Here is a 24,836-nt window from a genome sequence, read left to right as displayed (position 1 = left end):
GTAGCTCAGGACCTGAAGTAAGGATATGCATATTCTTGATACCATTAAAGTAAACATTTAGAAATTTGTGGAAATGTGAAATGAATGTAGGAGAATATAACATTAGATTTGGTAAAAGATAATACAAAGAAAAGACCATGCACGTTTTATTATTATTTTTTTAATTTTTTTGTACCATCTTTGAAATGCAAAAGAAAGGCCATAGTGTATTATTCCAGCCTAGGAGCAATTTAGATGTTGGTCACTAGATGGCAGCAGTGTGTGTGCAAAGTTTTAGAGTGATGCAATTAACCATTGCATTTCTGTTCAAAATGTTGTATCAACACTGCCCAAATGTGCCTAATTGGTTTATTAATAACTTTTGAAGTTCATAACTGCACTCTCCGCAAACAATGACATGGTATTATTTCACTGTAATAGCTACTGTAAATTGGACAGTGTGGTTAGATTAACTTCTTTGGGGTAGGGGGCAGTATTTTCACATCCGGATGAAAAGCGTGCCCAGAGTAAACTGCCTGCTACTCAGGCCCAGATGATAGGATATGCATATTAATAGTAGATTCGGATAGAAAACACACTGAAGTTTCTAAAACTGTTTGAATGATGTCTGTGAGTATAACAGAACTCATATGGCAGGCAAAAACCTGAGAAAAAATCCAACCAGAAAGTGGGAAATCTGAGGTTTTCAGTTTTTCAACTCTTTGCTTATCCAAGATACAGTGGAAATGGGGTCATGTTGCACTTCCTAAGGCTTCCACTAGATGTCAACAGTCTTTAGAACCTTGTATGATGCTTCTACTGTGAGGTGGGGGCGAATGAGATGGGATTGAATAAGGTCTGCCATGAGCTGACCATGCGCTGACCGTGCGCGTTCATGTGAGAGTTAGCTTGAGTTACATCGCATTTCTGAAGACAAAGGAATTCTCCGGTTGGAACATTATTGAAGATTTATGTTAAAATCATGCTAAAGATTGATTCTATACTTCGTTTGACATGTTTCTATGGACTGTAATATGACTTTTCGTCAGAACTTTTGCCTGGACCTGCCCGCGCGTCGTGAGTTTAGATTGTGTACTGAACGCGCGAACAACAAGGAGGAATTTGGACATAAATTATGGACTTTATCGAACAAAACTAACATTTATTGTGGAACTGGGATTCCTGGGAGTGCATTCTGATGAAGATCATCAAAGGTAAGTGAATATTTATAATGCTATTTCTGACTTCTGTTGACTCCAACATGGCGGATATCTCTTTGGGTTGATTTGTCGTCTGAGCGCCGTACTCAGATTATTGCATGGTTTGCTTTTTCCGTAAAGTTTTTTGACATTTGATACAGCGGTTGCATTAAGGATAAGTGGATCTAAAATTCCATGTATGACACTTGTATTTTCATCAACATTTATGATAACTATTTCTGTAAATTGATGTGGCTCTCTGCAAAATCACCGGATGTTTTGGAACTACCGAACATAACGCGCCAATGTAAACTGCAATTTTTCGATATAAATATGAACTTTACCGAACAAAACATACATGCATTGTGTAACATGAAGTCCTATGAGTGTCATCTGATGAAGATCATCAAAGGTTAGTGATTAATTTTATCTATATTTCTGCTTTTTGTGACTCCTCTCTTTGGCTGGAAAAATGGTTGTGTTTTCCTGTGACTTGGCTCTGACCTAACATAATCGCATGGTTTGCTTTCGTCGTAAAGCCTTTTTGAAATTTACAACAAGTGTATCTTTAAAATTGTGTAAAATACATGTATGTTTGAGGAATTTTAATTATGGGATTTCTGTTGTTTTGAATTTGGCGCCCTGCAGTTTCACTGGCTGTTGACGAGGTGAGACGCTACCGTCCCACATACCCTAGAGAGGTTAACAAGAATTTAAGCTTTCTGCCAATATCAGATATGTCTATGTCCTGGGAAATGTTCTTGTTACTTTCAACCTCATGCTAATTGCATTAGCCTATGTTAGCTCAAGCGATTCGAGTGGGACCAATCAATCCTGTAGAGGTTAATGATAATTTGTAATGTGTAATGTATTACAGTTTGATTTGCTTGGAAGGTTTCCCATTTGATGCCGAAAATGACTCTATGCAGAATTAACTTTTAGTCATCTTAAGAATACAATGTTATGATGTCATTAAATTGTACGTCCTATTTTGCTCACCGCTATACAGTCAGATAAGCGTGACATAAAATGCGAATGTGTAGGAAATACCTAAATACTTATAGCAACAACACAAAATTGTAATTTTGGGGGAAATTTCCCTTATTGGAATTAGGTCAGACCAGCCCACATTCAACCGTTAGTGATTGAAACCATTATAATATACATATATATATCTGGTGTGAAACATGAAAGTTTCTTGCAGCAAAGATGTTGAAACATATGGCACAGCAGCCACGTAGTAAACAGTACTAAGAACAAAAACTCAAACACTTTTTGGTTACTTGTTAACAACGTTTAAAATAATTGTAAACTAACAGTTCCTTCTTCTCTGCAGTTCCACAAACATTATTGTACCAGGTGACGATTCAGCTATCGATGTCCAGCAACAGGACAATGAAATCCGTAAATTGTTCCAAATTACTTCTCCTTTGCTTATCTTATGAACCAACAGCCAAGTCTGACATAGGCCTAGCTAACTGACTGTAACTCACAAGAGTTTTGCAGAGACATCCGTATGTGTTTCTTACAGCTTTGACTTTCAGAAAAAAAAAAAACATAACTACAATGATTGCACATAATGGTTGCTTCAAGGTGATGCAAGGTCATTTGCCAGTACAATTTGTTTTGACGACATTACTCTAAGGTGAAAGCTTGTTTAACAATCATTTGAATTATTTATGTTAATATTAAAAATATTTTAATTAATCACATGATTAGTTGTGTGTTATCACAATGAATGTCAAAATGAGGATATATAAAAACATTTCAAATTAATCACATGCTTTAGCCTAACGCATATGATTAATTATTAACCCACTGTTATCTATTAATCCCATGTTGTTCTAACATAGGCCTGAAAGTATTTTTTCTCTCTCTAGGATCACAAACAAAATGCCGTCCTGGTTTGCACACCTCAGTACCAGCTGGATTCTACCTCCAGGATCACTGGACGTCCCTGGTGTGTGACTCAAAATCCTTTCCCTCAGCTAAACTGATATCTGGATGCCTGAAGGACAAACAGATCCTTATGATGGGTGACTCTACTCTCCGTCAGTGGTTCGACTACCTGGAGGAAACTGTGCCAAGTATGATATAGTTTGTAATCAGTTTATTATGTCAATATGTTTGTAGTCAAGTCTATGTGTTCAAATGGGTTTACATGGGTTAATAAAGCTTTGTCCAGGCAATTATACAACTGGTATTGTTGAATGCAAAGACACCCATGTAAGTCACGGTATTTGGCAAAAGTGTAATAATAACCTTTATAACTTCTTTGGTTAATTAATGCATATCATATTTGAAATACATATCCCCGCGCATTGTTTGTCTGAATTAATATATTTGCATTAAATGTATGATCCTTCTGCAGCATTGAAACGCCTGAACCTTCACACATCAAGCAAATCGGGCCCCTTTGAGGCAGTTGACACCCAGTATAACACCCGTATCATCTGGCGGGCCCATGGGATACCTATACGGACAAGCAAGACCCCCTGGGCTGACCTACACTACATCGCCAGGGAGGTGGAGGGTTTGGCAGGGGGTGCACACTCTGTAGTCGTCTTCACCATCTGGGCTCATTTCACCACGTACCCACTGGCTATGTACGCACACCGTCTGGTCGTCATCCGTAAGGCTGTGGCGTCGCTCCTAAGACGATCTCCCACTACTCTGGTGGTGATCAAGTCAGCCAACACGGGCTACAAGGATGTGTATGGCAGCGACTGGCTCTCCTGGCAGCTCGACATGGCACTCAGGGAAATATTCAGGGACTTGCCTCTGGTCCTCATTGACGTTTGGCAGATGACTTCCTGCCACTATTCTCCGGACAACATTCACCCGCCCTCTGTGGTGATCCAAAATGAAGTGGATCTCTTCCTGTCCTTTGTTTGTCCGCAGTGAAAAAATTTGAAGTCATGCCTGTAGTAACATTGTGCCTTACTGTATACAAAATGCTCTCCCAAAGGAATCTACAGTATATGGGAAAAGGGATTGTAATGTTAAGACGATAATTCCTTTAAAAACGGTTTGCCTTATTCAAAATGAATGTAAAGCTTGTCTAAATTGCCTTATTTTAAAATAAAAACTATTTTACCTATGAAAACTTTTCAAAACTATGGCAGACCACAGAGCTCAATGTTTTGTTTACAACCAAAATCCCCTCAACCTTAATAATTTCTGTTTCTCACACATTTCTGAGAATAGCATAACTATTAATATCCACAGAAAATCAATTCAAGAGAAGTGCTGATACTTAGTGCTCCTGGTTGTAATTTAAGCACTTCATTAGATTTTCATTTAAATATAATTTGATAGATTATTATTGACACTTAATACAGATTATGTGAATTTACTGTTAGATACATTATATGCAATTGAGAAGGACACATGAGATTTACGGTAAGAAACTCGTTGCAGGTTTTGAAAATCACAGTGTTTTAATCTTACCCTGTGATGTCACAGATACCTTTATTCTTATATTTTTATCCACAAATTATAGAAAAGCAAGTGACACAATCTATTGTTAGATTGTTGTTTACTCAGTACTTTGTTGAAGCACCTTTGGCAGCGATTACAGCCTTGAGTGTTCTTGGGTATGATGCTACAAGCTTGGCACACCTGTATTTGGGGGGTTTCTCCCATTCTTCTCTGCAGTCCCTCAATTTAAACTTAAATATATATATCTTTAAATAACTTTTCTTTTAAGTTAAAATAAAGGCAGTTACTTAGAAGTTTGGCTGCAACCATTTTTGATGGTTATCTTTCTCAGCAGACCAGTTCCTCTGTATGCTAAAGAGAAATTGTTTGTTTAAAGGCCCAATATATATGGTACAAATACTCCAAAAAGCAGTGGTGTAAAGTAATTAACCTGTCTGGGAACCCCTCGCTAACAGCCAATGAAATTGCAGGGCGCCAAATTCAAACAACAGAAATCTCATAACTCAAATTTCTCCAACATACAAGAACTAGACACCATTTTAAAGATAAACTTCTCGTTAATCCAACCACAGTGTCCGATTTCAAAAAGGCTCTTTGGCGAAAGCACAACATGTCATTATGTTAGGTCAGCACCTAGTCACAGAAAGCATACAGCCATTTTCTAACCAAAGAGAGGAGTCAAAAAAGCAGAAATAGAGATAAAATGAATCACTAACCTTTGATATTCTTCATCAGATGACACTCCCGGGACAACATGTTACACAATACATGTATGTTTTGTTCGATCAAGTTCATTTTTATATCCAAAAACCTCAGTTTACATTTGGCTTTGCCTCCAAAACATCCCGTGAATTTGCACAGAGCCACATCAATTTACAGAAATACTCATAATAAACTTATACTTGTATTGAAAATATACTTCTCCTTAATGCAACCGCTTTGTCAGAGTTCAAAAAAGCTTTACGGAAAAAGCAAACCATGCAATAATCTGAGTATAATCTGAGACCAAAACAAGCCAAACATTTATCCGCCATGTTGCGGAGTCAACAGAAGTCAGAAATAGCATTATAAATATTCACTTACCTTTGATGATCTTCATCAGAATGCACTCCCAGGAATCCCAGTTCCACAATAAATGTTTGTTTAGTTCGATAAAGTCCATAATTTATGTCCAAATACCTCCTTGTTGTTCGCGTCTTGAGTTCACAAATCCAAATTCATAACGCGCGATCACTAGGTCCAGACGAAAAGTTAAAAAGTTCCGTTACAGTCCGTAGAAACATGTCAAACGATGTATAGAATCAATCTTTAGGTTGTTTTTAACATAAATCTTCAATAATTTTCAAACCGGAGAATTCCTTTGTCTTTAGAATTGCGATGGAACGCAGGTCGCTCTCACGTGAGCGCGCTTGACCAGCTCATGCCATTCTACCAGACCCCTGACTCGTTCAGCTCCCATTCCCCCCTCATTTACAGTAGAAGCATCAAACAAGGTTCTAAAGACTGTTGACATCTAGTGGAAGCAATAGGAAGTGCAATATGACCCCATAGACACTGTATATTTGATAGGCAATGAGTTGAAAAACTACAAACCTCAGATTTCCCACTTCCTGGTTGGATTTTTCTCAGGTTTTTGCCTACCATATGAGTCCTGTTATACTCACAGACATCATTCAAACAGTTTTTGAAACTTCAGAGTGTTTTTGTCCAATACTACTAATAATATGCATATACTGTATTAGCTTCTGGGTCAGAGTAGCAGACAGTTTACTCTGGGCATGCTTTTCACCTGAACGTGAAAATGCTGCCCCCTATCCCAAACAGGTTTTAAGGAGTAATGCTTTAAAGTACTACTTAAGTAATTGTTTGGGGTATCTGTACTTTACTTTACTATCAATATTTTTGACTACTTTTACTTCACTACATTCCCAAAGAAAATTACTTACTTTTTACTCCATACATTTTCCCTGACACTCAAAAGTACTCGTTACATTTTGAATGATAAGCAGGACCAGAAAATTGTCTAATTCATACACTTATCCAGAGAACATCCCTGGTCATTCCTAATGACTCTGATCTGGTGGACTCACTAAACACATGCCTCGTTTGTAAATGATGCCTGAGACTTGGAGCGTGCCCCTGGCTATCTGTAAATAAATTAAACACCAGAAAATGTGTCCGTCTCCTTTGCTTTGAAATTATTTATACTCTTATATTTACTTTTGATACTTAAATATATTTTTTAAAAACACTTTCAGACTTTTACTAAAGTTGTTTTTTACTGATGTCACGCTCTGGCCTTAGTTATCTTTGTTTTCTTTATTATTTTAGTTAGGTCAGGGTGTGACATGGGGGATGTTTGTGTGTTTTTTGTCTAGTGTAGGGTGTGTGTATTGTCTAGGGGGTTTTGTAGAGTTCATTGGGTTGTGTTCAGTGTAGGTGTTTATGTAAGTCTATGGTTGCCTGGATTGGTTCTCAATTAGAGACCGCTGTCTATCGTTGTCTCTGATTGAGAGACATATTTAGGCAGCCATAGGCATTAGGTAGGTTGTGGGTAATTGTCTATGTCTTGACGTTAGTTGCGTGTGTCTGCACTTTCGTTTGATAGCTTCACGGTCGTTTGTTGTTTTGTCTAGTTTGTATTAGTGTTCGTGTTCGTTTCTTCTTCTATTAAAAAGAAGATGTATTTATATCACACTGCGCCTTGGTCCTCTCTTTCACCTAACGACGATCGTGACAACTGAGTGACTTTCACTTTTACTTGAATCATTTTCTTTGAAGCTATCTTTTACTCAAGTATGACAATTGGGTACTTTTTCCAACACTGCCATAAAGCAAGTCCTGCAGGCTCTAGTTTTGTCTTATCTTGATTATTGTCCAGTCGTGTGGTCGAGTGCTGCAAGGAAAGACCTAGTTAAGGTGGCACAGATCAGAGCGGCACGTCTTTGTAATGCGATGCTACTAGCGGCAGAGAAGTCAGCCGCAGGAGAGCGGAAACTGATTTACAACGGTTGTGTTTAATGTTATCACTGGATCAGATTTTTATCGCTAACATTGTAACGGCCACAATAAATAGGTATGGTGATAAACTTGGTTCCGTTTTTCTGTGGTCCGTTTTATTTACGTAACAAATAAGGAACACTCAAAATGTGCACCTATAAATCATAACAATTTTAATCAAAATACAGCTGTAGACAGAAGTCAAAGATCAAACATCACACATACAACTGATGTTTCTCCTGAGTTCTACCCCATAGGATAAGTCCCAATTTATTTTATTATGCCCGAAGTCCAGCCCTAGTGATGTCATTCCATACGTCATTATCTGCTACTCATCAGACCAAGCCCATGCATACATAGCTATACAAACTTGCAAGAGAGATATAATAGTTCCAGTGTTTTCTAAAGCCTCAGCAATAAATGTCCACTCCCCCAAGTTGATTTATAGAGGTATGTCTGACTAGCCTCTTATCTCTTTTACTCCCCTGCAGGGCTCTATGTTAATCTTTGAAGTGCTTTCTCACAGACCCCATACAATAATTCACCCATTTCTCAGACCATTTCTTTATAAGAGGCAGAGACTTAGAAAAGATTGTGGAACAATTTTAAAACCTTTTAAGGTATATACATATTGTTAATCTGTAGTCTAGAACCCTATAAATGTAGTGGGGGAGGGGTCCTATAACCCTTCCCCTTCTATTAATACAACATAAGCATAATCAATTATTATAATACATCAAACATTTGGTGCAGCCCCTATCATGACCCCAATTTGACCCCAACATTAGAGGGCTAAAAAGATACCTGGTTTTCCTGTATTCTCAGAGTTTTTGATTATTTCTAGTAGTTGTCTAATGTTGTATATTTTATTTTTAAGAATCCCGTCTGATCATGATGAATAATGTCCGGTAGGACCTTTATAATTCTATGAGCAATAAATCTTGCCAATATTTTTTGCGTTGGAACATTTAAGGGTGAAAGGCCTCCAATTTCTTAGAGATACTGAGTTTTTGTACTGTCCCAGTGGTTCCTGCTTCAGTAGGAGAAAGATCAGTCCCTCTTTGTGTCTGATAGTTGGCACAATTTACACTGAACAAAAATATAAACACAACATGCAACAATTTCAAGGATGTTACAATTCAAATAAAGAATTCAGTTAATTTAAATAAGTTCATTAGGCCCTGATCTATGGATTTAACATGAATGGGAATATACATATGCATCCATTGGTCACAGATAATTTAAAAAAGGTAGGGGCGTGGATCCGAAAACCAGTCAGTATCTGGAGTGACCACCATTTGCCTCATGCAGTGCGACACATCTCCTTTACATAGAGTTGATCAGGCTGTTGATTGTGGCCTGTGGAATATTGTCCCACTCCTCTTCAATGGTGGTGCGAAGTTTATTTATATTGATGGGCGCTGGAAAACGCTGTCGTACACGACGACCCAGTTCATCCCAAACATGCTCAATGGGTGACATGTCTAGTGAGTACGCAGGCTTCTAAGACAACGTTGGAGGCGCCTTATGGTAGAGAAATCAACATAAAATTATCTGGCAACAGTTCAGCTGGACATTCCTGCACTCAGCATGGCAATTGCACGCTCCCTCAAAACTTGACATCTGTGGCATTGTGTTGTGTGACAATACTGCCCATTTTAGAGTGGCCTTTTATTGTCCCCAATACAAGGTGCACCTGTATAATGATCATGCCGTTTAATCAGCTTCTTGATATGCCACACCTGTCAGGTGGATGGATTATCTTGTCAAAGGAGAAATGCTCACTAACAGGGATGCAAACAACATTTGAGACAATGTATCATTTCTGGGATTTTTTATTTCAGCTCATGAAACATGGGAAATACATGTTGCGTTTATATTTTTGTTCAGTATATATACTGTACAAACAAGTAATTAAAACATCATAGTAGTGGATCTTTCAGTAGTTCATAAAAAGTGATGTACAGTATCTTTATTGGATTGAGGCCAGAGGTTTTCTCTGTCTGAAATTAATCAATTGCTAACTGTAGTTCGTCCTGCGTAATTAGGGCGTCACAATATTTTTTGTTTCGCAGATTTTTTTGAAGGAAATCACAAAAGCTATCGTCAAGTGAGTTTGGAAGATCTTGACGAGAGAACATTTGTTAAAAATATTTTACTTCTTCATTCAAAATCTCTTTTGGTGCGATAAGGATTTCTCCATATTTAATTATTATTTTTTGATTGCGTTTCTAATTTTTGGCCATTCTCCATCCAATTTGCTCTGTTTTTTAGATAAATGAATCCTGATCTTTTCGCGTCTAGATTATTCAGTGTTTCAGTAGTACATTCATCAACATCCATTGATGTGTAATGTTCGTTTTTCTATTTCTGTTTGTTGTAAGTCATTTCTCTGCTGATTTTTTGGGGGGGATGAAAACAGAATTGAGTGGCCTCTAAGCCACATTGAAAGGCATCCCATACAATAAGTGGATCCGCTGAAGCTATATTGTGCAGGAAAAATATTTTATGAATTTCTTTGTTTTTTTAAGAAAGTACTGTCAGTCAATAAATCCTGAAGAAAATGTTCAATATTCCCTTCCTTGTGGAAAGCCTGTCATAGTTATCTGGAGGGATATAAGTTGTCACATTCAATCCTAAAATCCATACTTTTTTCCACTTTTGGCACCATAGAAATGGATACCAGAAAATAATAAATCCAGCTAGCTTTATTAACCTCTTGGAACTATAGGGGGTGCTGTTCCGCATTAGCATATTTGTGTCTCCAAATTAAACTGCCTCGTGCTAAATTCTTGATCGTACAATATGCATATTATTGTTATTATTGGATAGAAAACACCTTCTAGTTTCTATAGAAGTTGAAATTTTGTCTCTGAGTTGTACAGAACAATTTCTACAGCACTTTTCATGACAGGGTTCAGATTTCAATTTTTTTTACCTCTGATCTGGGGTCTGTTTTTAAGGCGACAGTGAATGCTATGAAGAAACCGACACTGCCTACGTCTTCCTCTGGGTGTCTGTACGTCATCACGCTTTCAATGGAATCGATGGGATATTCACAGCCAGTATAAAAGACCAAAATGTATAGAGACCGCCCTTTCTCGTCGTGCGCCTGAAGCGTGAAGGGCATCGGACCTGCCTCGTTCCAAATCGTTTTCTAACCAGCAATATTTCTCCGGTCATGTTTTCACTCGTTTTAGGTGTTAAAAACATCAAAATGTAGTTAATTTGAACCGTTTTATAGCAATTTATATCCGTTTAGTGCGATTTTAGAGGAATTTATTTGTTGTGCACTCTGAAACTTTGGACACGTTTTGGGGTGTCGGTCGTTGGTGGTGGACATTTCGAAGGACAGAGGACATCTATCGACCAAAAGACGTTTATAACATAGAAAGGATACATTGCCCAAGAATCTGATGGAAGAACAGCTCAAAGTAAGCAATATTTAATATGATAAATCGTGTTTCTGTCGAAATATTTTAAACGCACATTTCGCCATTTTGTTTGGTATAGCTTCACTTGGCGAACCCTGTATTGAAAAGTAAGGATAATTTTAAAAATGTAAATCAGCGGTTGCATTAAGAACTAATTTGTCTTTCGATTCCTGTAAACCCTGTATTTTTTAGTCAAGTATATGATTAGCTATTAATTAAACCAGATCACTCTGAAAGATGGCGACCGACATTTTCAGGCTTGTTTTGCTACTATTTTCATTGTGTAACCACGGTTTTGTATGGCTAAATATGCACCTTTTCGAACAAACTGTATATGTATATTGTAAAATGATGTTACAGGAGTGTCATCGGAAGAATTCTGAGAAGGTTAGTGAAAAAATTAATATCTTTTGGCGATGTTGACTTTTATCGCTCACTTTGGCTAGAATCAATGCTGGGCTGCTATGTGCTATGTGCTACGCTAATATAACGATTTATTGTGTTTTCGCTGTAAGACACTTAGAAAATCTGAAATATTGTCTGTATTCACAGGATCTGTGTCTTTCGATTCGTGTATGCTGTGTATTTTTACGAAATGTTTGATGATTAGTAGTTAGGTAAACACGTTGCTCATTGTAATTATTCTAGTCCATTTGTGACGGTGGGTGCAATTGTAACCTATGGCAGCTACCTGAAATATGCACTTTTTTCTAACAAAACCTATCCCATACCATAAATATGTTATCAGACTGTCATCTAATGAGTTTTTTTGTTGGTTAGGGGCTATAAATATCTTAGTTTAGCCGAATTGGTGATGGCTACTGGTGTTGGTGGACAAATAAAAGATGGTGGATTATGCTAATGTGTTTTTAGGTAATAGATGTACATCTTTACATATTGTGTCTTCCCTGTAAAACATTTTAAAAATCGGAAATGGTGGCTTTATTCACAAGATCTGTATCTTTCATCTGGTGTCTTGGACTTGTGATTTAATGATATTTAGATGCTACTATCTACTTGTGAAGCTATGCTAGCTATGCTAAACAGTGTGTGGGGGGTTGGGGGTGCTCCCGGATCCGGGTTTCTGAGGCAGTAGAAGTTAAGCCTCCTCCAAGTATATCTCACAAGATCCAGTTTTGTTTAAGCCTACAAATATCAGTCAATTCCAAGGTGTCCATAATATTTGTTATTTCTTTGAGCACCAGGGGTGATAGTTAGTAGTATGATTGCCTTTACGGTCTATTTGTAACGCACGTCGTCGGGAGAAGGAGAAGAGGACCAAGGTGCAGCGTGGTAAGTATTCATAATACATTATTTTAATAAAATGAACACTCTAACAAAACAACAACACGACAAACGAACAGTTCTGAAAGTTGACGAAAAACACTAAACAGAAAATAATCACCCACAACTCAAAGTGGGCAAACAGGCTACCTAAATGTGGTTCTCAATCAGAGACAACGATAGACAGCTGCCTCTGATTGAGAACCACACACGGCCAAACACAAAGAAATAGACAACATAGAACACCAGACATAGAATGCCCACCCAAACTCACGCCCTGACCAACCAAAATAGAGACATAAAAAGGATCTCTAGGGTTAGGGCGTGACACTATTGCTGTGCATAAAACTGTGTTGTAGTCCCCTACCATTATAATATCATTATTTGTATCTTGGAGACTAATTAGATTATTATAATTATTTGGTCATACTTTATTTGTATAGTCCGGATAGTTAATCTTTAGACGCATCTGTCATATTATCAACAAACTATCTGTTGATAAGCAACTTCTTGCTAGGGTTACAGTTATTTAGGGTTAGGGCAAGGGTGAGTACATAGTTGAAATGTTACTGATAGTCTGTAGAAAGAAGTTTGGATCATCATTATTGGGTCCTTATAGATTTATGAGCCACATCGGCATATCATCAAGTAATATATATATTAGGGCAATCCATCTTCCTTGAGGATCTATTTTAATGGATTGCACCTTAAGATCTAGACTGTTTTTCAGTAGGATCATAACACCTTTTGACAGAAAGAAGATTTTACGATTCCACAATTTTTCCTATTCCCCTTCGTCAGAAGATATCAAATGAGTTTCCTGTAAACAATAAATATGATAATCGTTCTCCTTTAGCCATGTACAAACTGCTATTATTTTCCTATTATCAGCCAAACCATTGGAATTATAGCTATCTATATTCAAATCACCAATTATCATGACGGGTTATATTTTGAGATACGTACCACTATCCTTATTATTTTGAAATACTTATCCATACCTACCAGGACCACCAGAATCAATGCCTCTCTGTTATCTACGTAGCTGTGCCATGATAGAAGCCTGTCTGTAATCTACGTAGCTGTACTGTACCATAATAGATGCCTGTCTTATCCACGTAGCTGTACCTTGATAGATGCCTTGCTAAACATACTGTAGCTCCAACTGACAAAGTAGACCTCCAGTTCTCATCCAATTTCACTCCCATAAAAAAACGCCACCCCACCCATCCCAGGTGGAGCTGTCATCCCTGTGACTGGTAGACCACACACAAGAAGTTGGGACCCGTTCCTTGAAAAGAGAACAAATTGCCACTTGCAGCACAACACCAGGTTAGCAGCAGCAAGAATTTCTGACCCTTTTGCCTAGGTTGTACTAAAAAACGTTTGAATTTCTATTTCTTTTTTTCTAATATCTTAATTCCTTTCACATTAGATGAATAGTATGTGTAATACTTTAGGCACTTCTCTCAAAAGGAGAGCTACCTTTGACAAATATACTGCATCCTGGAGGAACGCCTCTGTTTCCTCGCCTCAGCGTCAGCCTCGAAGGCATAGTTGACAGCTATAGGAAGAGAACGCATCGCATAAGTTCCTGAAGCACAGTGTACATAAAGGGTCAAGAGTACAGTGTCCGTATTAGGACAGCCTCAATCTCAGCAGTACCAGGGCATGGTCATTTAGAGGGCTGAAGGTAATGAACTTACTCAGTCTGGGGTTGTGGGATGGCGGCTGTGCTGTGTAGGTAAAGCATGCCCGTGCCTTGAAAGTACTATGCAAATGTAGACAAATATATGTTGGGTTTCATTACGGCAGTGTATTGATATTGATATAAAGGTTAAATAAAACATTTAACTTCTTATGGCTGCAGGGGCAGTATTGAGTAGCATGGATGAAAGGTGCCCAGAGTAAACGGCCTCCTCCTCAGTCCCAGTTACTAATATATGCATATTATTATTGGTATTGGATAGAAAACACTCTAAAGTTTCTAAAACTGTTTGAATTATGTCTGTGAGATTAACAGAACTCATATGGCAGGCAAAAACCTGAGAAGTTCCACTTCCTGTTTGGATTTTTTCTGGGGGTGCCATATTTTCAACCAAGCTCTCATTGAAAATACAGAGAGATATGGATGGGTTTTCACTTCCTACGGCTTCCACTAGATGTCAAAAGTCAATAGGACTAAGTCTGATGACTCTAATGTGAAGGGGGGTCGAAGGAGACAGAAATTAGTAATCACTGCCATGAGGTGACCATGCATTCAACACGCGCGTTCACGTGAGAGGCAGCTCCGTTCCATCTCTCAATTGAAGTCGATGTAATACTCCGGTTGGAACGTTATTCAAGATGTTTGTTAACAACATTCTAAAGATTGATTCAGTACATCGTTTGACATGTTTCTACTGACTGTAACGGAACGTTTGGACATTTCGTCACGTTATAGTGGTCGCGCTTTGAGACTTTGGTTAGGGTGTTTGGTAAACAATTCGAAAGTAGCTAATTTGACATAAATAATGGACATTAACGAACAAATCAAGCAAATCAAGCATATCTATAAATATATAAATATAAACAAAAAAAACGGAGAACTTGGGGGGCTGCGGGCCTCCAGTTGGGGTACCCTGCTGTACAGGCTACGTTCTTTTCACTCTGTCATTTAGGTTAGTATTGTGGAGTAACTACAATGTTGTTGATTCATCCTCAGTTGTGTCCTATCACTGCCATTAAACTCTGTAACTGTTTTAAAGTCACCATTGGCCTTATGGTGAAGTCCCTGAGCGGTTTCATTCTTCTCCGGCAACTGAGTTAGGAGGGACGCCTGTGTCTTTGTAGTGACTGGTTGTATTGATACACCATCCAAAGTGTAATAAATAACTTCACCATGCTCAAAGGGCTATTCAGTATCTGTTTTTTTTACCAATAGGTGCCCTTTGTGAGCCATTGGAAAAGCTCCCTGTCTTTGTGGTTGAATCTTTGTTTGAAATTCACTGCTCGACTTAGAGATAATTGTATGTGTGGGGTTATCTAGTTGTCATTCAAGAATTCTGTTAAACCCTATTATATGACTTGTTAAGCAAATGTGTAACAAAGTGGTTGAATACTTATTGACTCAGGACATTTCAACTTTTCATTAAAAAACAATATAATTCCACTTTGACGTTGTGGGTTATTGTGTGTAGGCCAGTGACAATTTAAAAAAAAATCTAAAATGAATCAAATCAAATTGTATTGGTCACATACACATTGTTAGCAGATGTTATTGCGAGTGTAGCGAAATGCTTGTGCTTCTAGTTCTGACAGTGCAGCAATATCTAACAAGTAATCTAACAATTCCACAACAACTACCTAATACACACGATCCAAGTAAAGGAATGGAATAAGACTATATACATATAAATATATGGATGAGCAATGACCGAGCGGCATTGGCAAGATGCAATAGATGGTATAAAATACAGTATATACATATGAGATGAGTAATGCAAGATATGTAAACATTATTAAAGTAGCATTATTAAAGTGACTAGTGATCCATTTATTAAAGTGGCCAATGATTTTAAGTCTGTATGTAGGCAGCAGCCTCACTGTGTTAGTGATAGCTGTTTAACAGTCTGTTGGCCTTGAGATAGAAGCTATTTTTCAGTCTCTTTAACAGGATAGGGAGATATTGAATATCTCCGTAGACACACCAGCCAGCTGGTCTGCGCATGCTCTGAGGACGCGGCTAGGGATGCCGTCTGGGCTGGCAGCCCTGCGAGGGTTAACACGTTTAAATGTCTTACTCACGTCGGCCACGGAGAAGGAGAGCCCACAGTCCTTGGTAGCGGGTCGTGTCGGTGGCACTTTATTATCCTCAGAGCGGGCAAAGAAGGTGTTTGGTCTGGAAGCATTTTAAATTCAGCCCCTTGTACACAACACAATGTGGAAAAAGTGAATGGCTGTGAATACACTTTCTGAAGGAACTATAAGTATCTTACTGTGATTGTTTTCTATTAAAATGGGTTAAAAGAAACAAAAATAGCTTCTTAGCAAAGAGCAATTTCTCAATCAAGAATTTGCTAAGACTGAGTGGTCTGAGTGGGAAGGTAAATCTGAAAACTAGCTGTTATTGGCAGAGAGGTCTTTCTTAATGGTCTATCAACCAATTTACCCCCTGGTGATGTCAGGTGACGTCACTAAGCAGGCCAAAACTCCATCCCAGGAAAACAGCCTGAAATTTCAGGTTGTCTTTTCAAACAGCTCTTATACTAAAAGGGCATTATCATAATTTTCACAATATTATTCCAACCTCGTAGTGTGGAAAAATATTGTATATTAAACACAGAAAAATCAAATTTTTGACTGAACTGGGCCTATACAAAGACCTATACAAAGCGTACATCACAATAATATCTCCTCTCTTCTGAAATGTGCACTGAAATGTGCACAAACTCCCTAGTTTGAAAACAACTGTTTTTTTGGAAGCTGTGCGGCGCCATTTCCCCAACATTGTCCCCCACATGGCCCAGCCCTCTAGCAATTCTAGCCATTGAGCTTCAGCCCCTCATCATTTGAGTGACAGCTAGCAAGATGCACAAACAGCAGAGCTAGAGAGAGCGCAATGATGTGGTGCACATCATTGCAGATATGTGACTTAGTAGGCAATTTACAGGGACCACTTTTGGCTCTTGAGCACTACTTTCAGAACTATGTACCGGAGAATCTCTTTAAAGCATTGAATTGGTGGAGGCATGGGATAGTGAGAGTTTCCACCATATTTCGTATACCAGTAACTTCCTTTCAAATCATTGAAAGGAAGTGAACAATGGACACTTTGGGAGGAAGGGGAGATAATTGTGACAAAGCTACTGGCTGAAATCTGTACCAATCAGCATCGAGGTCCACCACGGCTATGTCGTAGCCAAAGGATGAGGCCAGGCCTGGGCCTTTAATAACCTCTTTACGCTAGGGGTCAGATTTTTTATAATTTTTTAATAACGTTCCCAAGGTAAACTGACTATTTCTCAGGTCCAGATCGTAGAATATGCATATCATTTACAGATTAGGATAGAAAACACTCCAAAAATTCCAAAACTGTCAAAATATTGTCTGTGAGTATAACAAAACTGATTCTGCAGGCGAAAACCTGAGAAAATCTAACCCGGAAGTGATTATTATTATTATTTTTTTTAAATCTGTGTTTCCTGGCCCGTCTTTCTTCCATTTAAAGGGGTATCAACCAGATTCCTTTTCCAATGGCTTCCTCAGACTGTGACCAGGCTTTAGACATAGTTTCAGGCTTTTATTTTGAAAAATGAGCGAGATTTTTCAAAACTAGTCAGGTGTACTCTGATCAGTTCCTGCACGCGAGAGGGGTAGCTCTCCATTTTCTTTCTCTCTTTTATTGAATAGGTTACGGTCCGGTTGAATATATTATCGATTACGTTTGTTAAAAACAACCTGAAGATTGATTATAAAAAACATTTGACATGTTTCTATGAACATTACGGATACTTTTGGGAATTTTCGTCTGCCTTTCAGGAACGGAACGAGGCTGTAGTTTTCTAAACATAACGCGCAACCCAACTGGCATTTTTTTGTTATAAAAGTAATATTTATCAAAACAAAAATAACATTTGTTGTGTAACTGGGAGTCTCGTGAGTGCAAACATCCGAAGATTATCAAAGGTAAGCGATTCATTTTATTGCTTTTCTGACTTTCGTGACCATGCTAATTTCGGGCTAGCTGTTGTAGCATTGATTGATACACTCACAAAAGCTTGGATTGCTTTCGCTGCAAAGCATATTTTCAAAATCTGACACGATAGGTAGATTAACAACAAGCTAAGCTGTGTTTTGGTATATTTCACTTGTGATTGCATGATTATAAATATTGTTAGTAATATTTTGCGCCCTGCAATTCAGCGGTTGTTTAGGAAAATGATCCCGCTAAAGGGATCCGTAGCGCAGAGAAGTTAAGAATGTTTTCCACAGATAGACTTCTTTCAGCCAATGGGTCTCTCTTCAGAAATGCCACCTCCCCACTGAAACCGCCTCGTGGTGCCCCAGACACTATAGTCAGCTGGCCCTTCTTGTTGAGGGCCATTCCAGAGTCGATTGAGAACCCTGGAAAAAAGACAGCAATTACTCAATGTTAGCAACTGCAGTGCTACCACGATGAACAGGGGGTTTCGTTTTGCTCAGTTGTTAGAGCATGGTGCTTGCAAAACCAGGGTTGTGGGTTTGATGCCCACAGGGAAACAGTATGAAAATGGATGCACTCACTACTGTAAGTCGCTCTGGATAAGAGCGTCTCCTAAATTACTCAAATGTAAATTGTGCACAAGGGTCCAAGTCTATGGGAAAGGGAGATGTAATTCACAAAATGTGTAAATAAATAGTATGAATAAATACGAAACATGCCATTCTTTACATTTTTAAGAGAGTAAAGCATCATTACTGCATTACTTACACCAACAGTATAAAAAGAGTATTGATGAAATTTACCACCACGCCAAGCACTTCTGTGTTTTCCTTTCAGTGTGATTGAATGGATTGAATAGAGGATGAAAAAAGCTCTATCCATCTAAACTGACCTAGATAACTGTTGTTAAGGAGAGGGATGAGGTCACGGTCAAGTCTGTCCACATCCCCAGTTTCACGGGGCTCTTCATTTGACACTTCAAGGTTGTCTCGGGACTCCATTCTCACAATTCCTGTGACAGGCAGATGGACAAGAGAATTATGTGAATAATTGACCCTTGGGAATAAATGAAGTTGTTTTGAATTAATTTTAAATGCTGTGGACACCAGGGTCCTTAAACAGGCTTAAATCCGGGGTAAAAATGAAAAGAAAGAATCTATAATAGAGATTGTCAAAATGTTTCAACCTGTCGGGGCTTTTCAAGACAAAACTAGGTCTGATCTCAGTTGCATTGACATCGACAGCTCATTCCAATATCAGTGCAGTGTGTACTGACTGCAAGTGTGCTTGAATGTCCCAAACATACAGTATATGAATACCATGTCTCATACATATCAGATACATATCATAATTCAGTGCATCATATTTTTCCATTAACAAGATGAAACCCATTCTAAAAGTATCTCCCAATTCAAAACATGTACCTTTCCACTGGTAAGCTCCGGGGCCAAACAGCAGAGATGTTTTGTCCATGGCGAAGGCGGCAGAATGACCTTGTTGACAGTATCCGAACCAATCAGGATTCTTAGGCTTATCCTTGATGTGTTTTCTGTCATCACAGATCACCCTCCTCCAGATTCTATGGGCATCACTCTTGTGGAGATCCTCCCCCAGGATATAGCACTGACCGAATACGAGGTTAGGGGTGTCAGGATTGGTGCTCCACTCCTGGTATCGATGTGCGCAGGTCTGTGGTGGGGAGAATGATAGAAATTCTCTCAGACGTAAGGAATTCTAAGTCATAAAAAAAGAGGTTTGATTTATAATGAAAATGTGCTCTTTTGCTAACTTCACTGAAACCCTGAAATGTTGTCCTGTCCGAGTCAATTAAATTCCTTGAATTAAAAACAAAACAAAAAACAATATACGTTCATTACAAAACAAAACAAACAAAACAAAAAACAATATAAGTTTATTATTGTCAACAAATGGCAATTCAAAGATTAAAGTTCACAATATTTACCATACCATCACGCTTTGACCAGGGCCTTGGCTTGTCACTCGTACACCCATCCATTGGTCTTTGACATCACTGCTTTAAACAAACTCTGGGGAACATTCGTTTTTAAACACAAAATTTGTTGTTATGTTAAACACACATTGTTAAACACGCATTAACAAAATCACACATATTTTCTTAACAGCAATCAAACACACAAAACCTGTTACACGTGAGTGTAAGCAAACAAACCATTGTTGTCGAGCTTGACACGCTCACAGCTCTTAGAATCAGTGGTGAGCTCACACTGGTAGATTCCTCCCGTAACTTCAGCTTTGGTAAATGACTTGGCGCGTGGTGCTCCAACCAGCAATCTAGGAAAAATAAATCAGAGTGTTGTACATTGATGTAAAATTCACATGCAGCTCTACAATAAAATATTCAAACTAAAAACAACTTTGTCACTGCTGGTCTGAGTTGTATCAATCAATCAATCAATGTTATTTTATAAAAACGCTTTTTACATCAGCAGTTGTCACAAAGTGCTTTACAGTTTTCCGGCCTAGACCCCAAAGAGCAAGCAAAGCAGACGTGAAAACAGAGAGGCCAGGAACAACTCCCTAGAAGGACGGAAATGAGGATGAAACCTAGAGAGGAACCAGGCTCAGAGAGGTGGCCCATTCTCTTCTGGCTGTACCGGCTAGAGATTAAGGCTAGATCGTTTCTCAGTTCATAGTGTGTACATATATCAGACTGATGGGTAATCAGACAGGATAGAGGACACACAAATAAGTTCATATATGACCAGCAAGGTCAGATAATAGTATGTATGGGACACTGTTAATCATTTCCTCTAAGAGGTCAACTCACAGTTTCTTATTGACAGGATTCAGTTGTTGGTGCAGTGCCAGGGAGAATCCAAACAGGCTTCCCGGATCACCATTTTTCCTCAGAACATGCTTTGTGTCCGTGTCCAGATTGAAAGTTGAGATGTGAAATGGTAGGCAGGACAAAAGAAACCACAGGTCCAGTAGGAGGCCCCACCATTGAATTGTCATGTTGGTGTTGGTACAACTCTCTGTTCTAGTTAACCCAATAGCTTCTTCTGTGCTGTCCTCGTGTTGTGAAGCAGAATGGGAGGGCAACAGTACAGAAATGGGATGTGACTCGGCACTGGCTGCGGTATACAGTGTTTGCTGCAGGAGTTGACAGACAGGGTGTGGTTCAAGGGGAATTTATCTCAAAGAACTCAAGCATTTCACATGTTTATGGTTTGATTGCTTTTGTTAATATTTACCTTGTTCCATTCTAAGGACATGAGGAACTTCACACCCGTGGATCTAAAGTCTGGTGGGTTTGTTCACAGCAGCAAATCAGTGATACTGTACTGTACAGTGTTGATCACTTGATAATACTAAAGGGAAAATTGTGCAAGACCATGAGAAATGTCTAAAAGGAGAACCTGCACAATATGTAGCCGCTCACTGTCATGATCACTGTCATGATAACAGCTGTTTTTTGTCTAAAGTAGTGAAACTTGATCTTGACAGTAGATGTGTTTTTGTAGTTATTCAATGGTAAGGAACGATACAAAGCACATGTTACATTGTAAGACATAAGAGAGTAGTGTAACGTGAACATGGTCACATTCCTGTCAATGACATTACAATTGATACAGCACCAGGAAGGAACATTTGACATGATGATGTAGTCTCACCAGATGGCAATGTTGCACTAGTTTAGAACATAATTATCTTACCAGCCTCACAGTCAAAACGTAGGTCAATGTGGGGAATCTTACAATTATGAACCACGTCGATGTTCCCTCTCAGTTGTAATCTATTCATACTGCTAAAACGCTGTAGTCTATTGGTCATGGTTTATGCAGCCAATTTAATGTATCTTGTTAGTGTTCACTGTTGTATCTCATTAAACAATTAAATGATCAAATATGCATTCTGTTTTAGCAATCAGCTGGAAAAGCAGTGAGAGACTTGACCCCTCAAAATTCAAATAAATTAAAACTTGAAAAGAAAGGTACAAGTGAATCCAGTTAACCCTATTATTCATGCATATTGCATTTTGTGCATGCAATTCAAATTACTATGTTGGCCGAAACTGTACTCAGTACTGTCAAAACTAACAGTAGAGTGGACTAGTGGGGAGGGAGGGCTTGCAGAACGACAGGGCCGTGACATTTTCCACTGCGGTCTTTTAGCCATTCGCAATGAAACCAACAAACACAAAACATGTCCAGAGACAAACAATGATGCCTGGAAACTTGAGCATCAGTGTGGTTTGGGTGTTAGAGGTGTGCATTCTACAGAGGCTACTCTTCCTGTAACAGACCTGCTCTCACACCAAGTGCACTGTGGGTGGAAAATATCATAGAGACATTCTCACATGAGTTTGAGTCCAGCTAACAAACAACAATTATGTGCCATTGTATATAATTTGCTGGATTTATATTTCGTTGAGAGCTCCACATGATGTTGACTGTACTTGTGTGTTTCTATGAGGCAAAACACTGCATGTAATTCAGATATTCCATAGAGTAGCACCAAGATTTTTGAAACCTATTGGGGGATTTTTTGGGGCTCAACAAAGACATTCAGGTTCACCCACTGGGTTAGTTCAATGAGTAGTTCAACAAATGTCACCATGTCATTGGATTTAGGTTAAAAGTTGGTTGAAAAAAATATGAAATGCCCCGCCCCCCCATATTAGCATAAACTATGAGTGTCTTTAACAATGTTTGCAATAATGACTTGATTTCAGAAAATGACGTTCTTTCACAGCATATTCTATGTTAGTTCATCATCATTTTGATCATCATCATCATCATCATCATCATCATCATCATCAGTATCATCAGTATCATCATGATCCTCATCCTCATAATCATCAATATCACCATGATCATCTAAAAAGCCTCTGCTCTCTGTGCTTCAATCTTTTCAACATGAAGATGAACCACAAGCCAGAATTAATTGAAGACATCAAAAATCCCATATGTTATAACACTATTCAACAATAATTGAAAAGGGTGCAATTTTGGACGCACGAAGGACTGGGACTTTGGAACAGAGTTTTGTTGTACAGGGAGCCTGTCTCTACATCCGGTAAGTCATAGAAACAGCTCTGTCTGAAAATAGGTCACAATGAGGTGGTGAGTCTCAGAGAGTTACTGATTAACCCAATCACACTCCCTCAGCATACATGTCATCCTGGCCAAGCAGCTGAAACTAAGTGGGGCTTTTCAGTGTTCAGTGCTTCTGTAACAGCCTCCCTGTATAAATGTTTCCATATGTAGGCCAATCACACTGCAGATATCAGTTGAAAAGCACATCTTGAGTGTAAGACATGTCATGACAATGTCATATACATCAGCAAACAGGTATGTATAGGTACCTCATGACCAGTTTTTCATATGTTGCATTGAACACTGCTTTAACAACATGTTTTAGATGTGCTCCTAGAGGACTTTTACTAACGGTCAATAAAAGTATGCCTTCAAGTAAATACATCAGATCACGACTTGTTGAGGGAAAAGTTAGAGATTTACTAAGTGAGAACAAGACTCACTCCAAGCTTTATTCTATGTCAGTGAAGCTGGCCCTACAACTCTCAAGTTAACAGGTTTGCTAAAATTAGCTTGTTTGTCAAAGTCTCTAACAGCCATAACATAGCTGTGCATATTGTGGCTACCCACACAGGCAGGGAAAACAGGCCTGTAGTGAGTAAACAGCTCAGAGTTCTGTCCAAAGTGCAGAGATGGCCCGCCACAGTCTACGCCTACGATCTAAACCACTGTGAACCGGCTCACCACTTGTCAAGCGTGGGCGTGCAAAACATGCCAGCAAAACTGTGGAAAAACAAAAGAGCAAAAGTATATTGTAAAGACCAACAAGGTTTGACTCATATTGACTGGTCCTTATGACTGTTGATGAACACATGCATGCACGCAAGAACACATGCATGCAGGTATACACACATTCTTTTATTTAGATAAATAACAAAGGAAATGTTACAAAGCCCTACAGATCATTACAGGTGCTTGGTCATACAGTCCACATGAGTCAAGTTCATGTTCTCTTCTGTACAGGGTTGGGGAGTAACTGATTACATGTCAAAACGGGTAAATGTAATCGGTTATGTTACAACCCAAAATTTTGTAATCAGATTACAGATACTTTTAAAACGAGATGATTACTTCTTTAACCTGTTTTGGCTGCAGGGGCAGTATTGTGTAGCCAGATAAAAGGTGCCCATTTCAAACGGCCTCGTACTCAATTCTTGCTCGTACATATGCATATTATTATTACTATTGGATAGAAAACACTCTCTAGTTTCTAAAACCGTTTGAATTATATCTGTGAGTAAAACAGAACTCATTTTTCAGCAAACTTCCTGACAGGAAGTGGAAAGTCTGAAATTGAGGCTCTGTTCTAGGGGCTGCCTATTAAAGTCCTTGTTATTTATTAGTTTAGATGCACTTCATACGTCTTCCACTAGATGTCGACAAGGAGTGAGAGAAGAAATGGAGTGTGTAACTTGATCTGGACTCGAATTACAGCTCTTGGAATGACGTGTCCCCCATTTCCTGTTTTCAGGAAGGCGCGAAGAGGGACCTGGATTTGCCTTTTGAAAAGCTGTCGTTATAGGCGACTACTATCTCCTGCTTTGATTTTATTTGATACTTTACGATGATATGGTCACATGTATGTTTTTTCAATATAGTTTAATCAGATTATTGAAATTTTTTCGGGAGTTTTGCCGTGTTCCGTTCTCTTCCGTTTGTTGACATGGAGAGATTCGTGCCACTTGGCTAGTGTGCTTGCTAAATCGAGAGGGAAAGAGGCCGTTCTAAATCCAAA

General features: G+C 38.7%; 2 protein-coding genes across 3 annotated transcripts in view; one reads left to right on the top strand and one right to left on the bottom strand.

Moving 5' to 3' along the window:
- Positions 1-7,314, top strand: part of LOC129857155 (NXPE family member 3-like) — a 44,164-nt gene extending 36,850 nt beyond the window's left edge. For both annotated transcript variants that reach the window (XM_055925126.1, XM_055925125.1), the window contains 3 exons: positions 2,515-2,582; positions 3,059-3,265; positions 3,550-7,314. In XM_055925126.1, the coding sequence (XP_055781101.1) occupies positions 2,515-2,582; positions 3,059-3,265; positions 3,550-4,082 (808 nt within the window). In that variant the 3' untranslated portion in view covers positions 4,083-7,314. The remainder of the gene's footprint in view (positions 1-2,514; positions 2,583-3,058; positions 3,266-3,549) is intronic.
- A 6,865-nt stretch (positions 7,315-14,179) lies between these two features.
- Positions 14,180-21,101, bottom strand: LOC129857154 (integrin alpha-6-like). Its single transcript, XM_055925124.1, has 6 exons — positions 20,830-21,101; positions 20,212-20,333; positions 19,989-20,068; positions 19,445-19,709; positions 18,913-19,032; positions 14,180-18,442 (listed from the first exon to the last, which is right to left on the bottom strand). Exons 3-6 carry the CDS (start codon positions 20,031-20,033, stop codon positions 18,249-18,251), a joined length of 624 nt encoding a protein of 207 aa, XP_055781099.1. The 5' UTR covers positions 20,034-20,068; positions 20,212-20,333; positions 20,830-21,101; the 3' UTR covers positions 14,180-18,248.
- Positions 21,102-24,836: the final 3,735 nt, after the last annotated feature.

This window comes from Salvelinus fontinalis, chromosome 6, assembly GCF_029448725.1.
Source record: "Salvelinus fontinalis isolate EN_2023a chromosome 6, ASM2944872v1, whole genome shotgun sequence".
In the NCBI taxonomy this organism is placed as follows: domain Eukaryota; kingdom Metazoa; phylum Chordata; class Actinopteri; order Salmoniformes; family Salmonidae; genus Salvelinus; species Salvelinus fontinalis.
The sequence above is the reverse complement of the archived record's forward strand: the minus strand, read 5'-3'. Positions and strand labels throughout refer to the sequence as shown.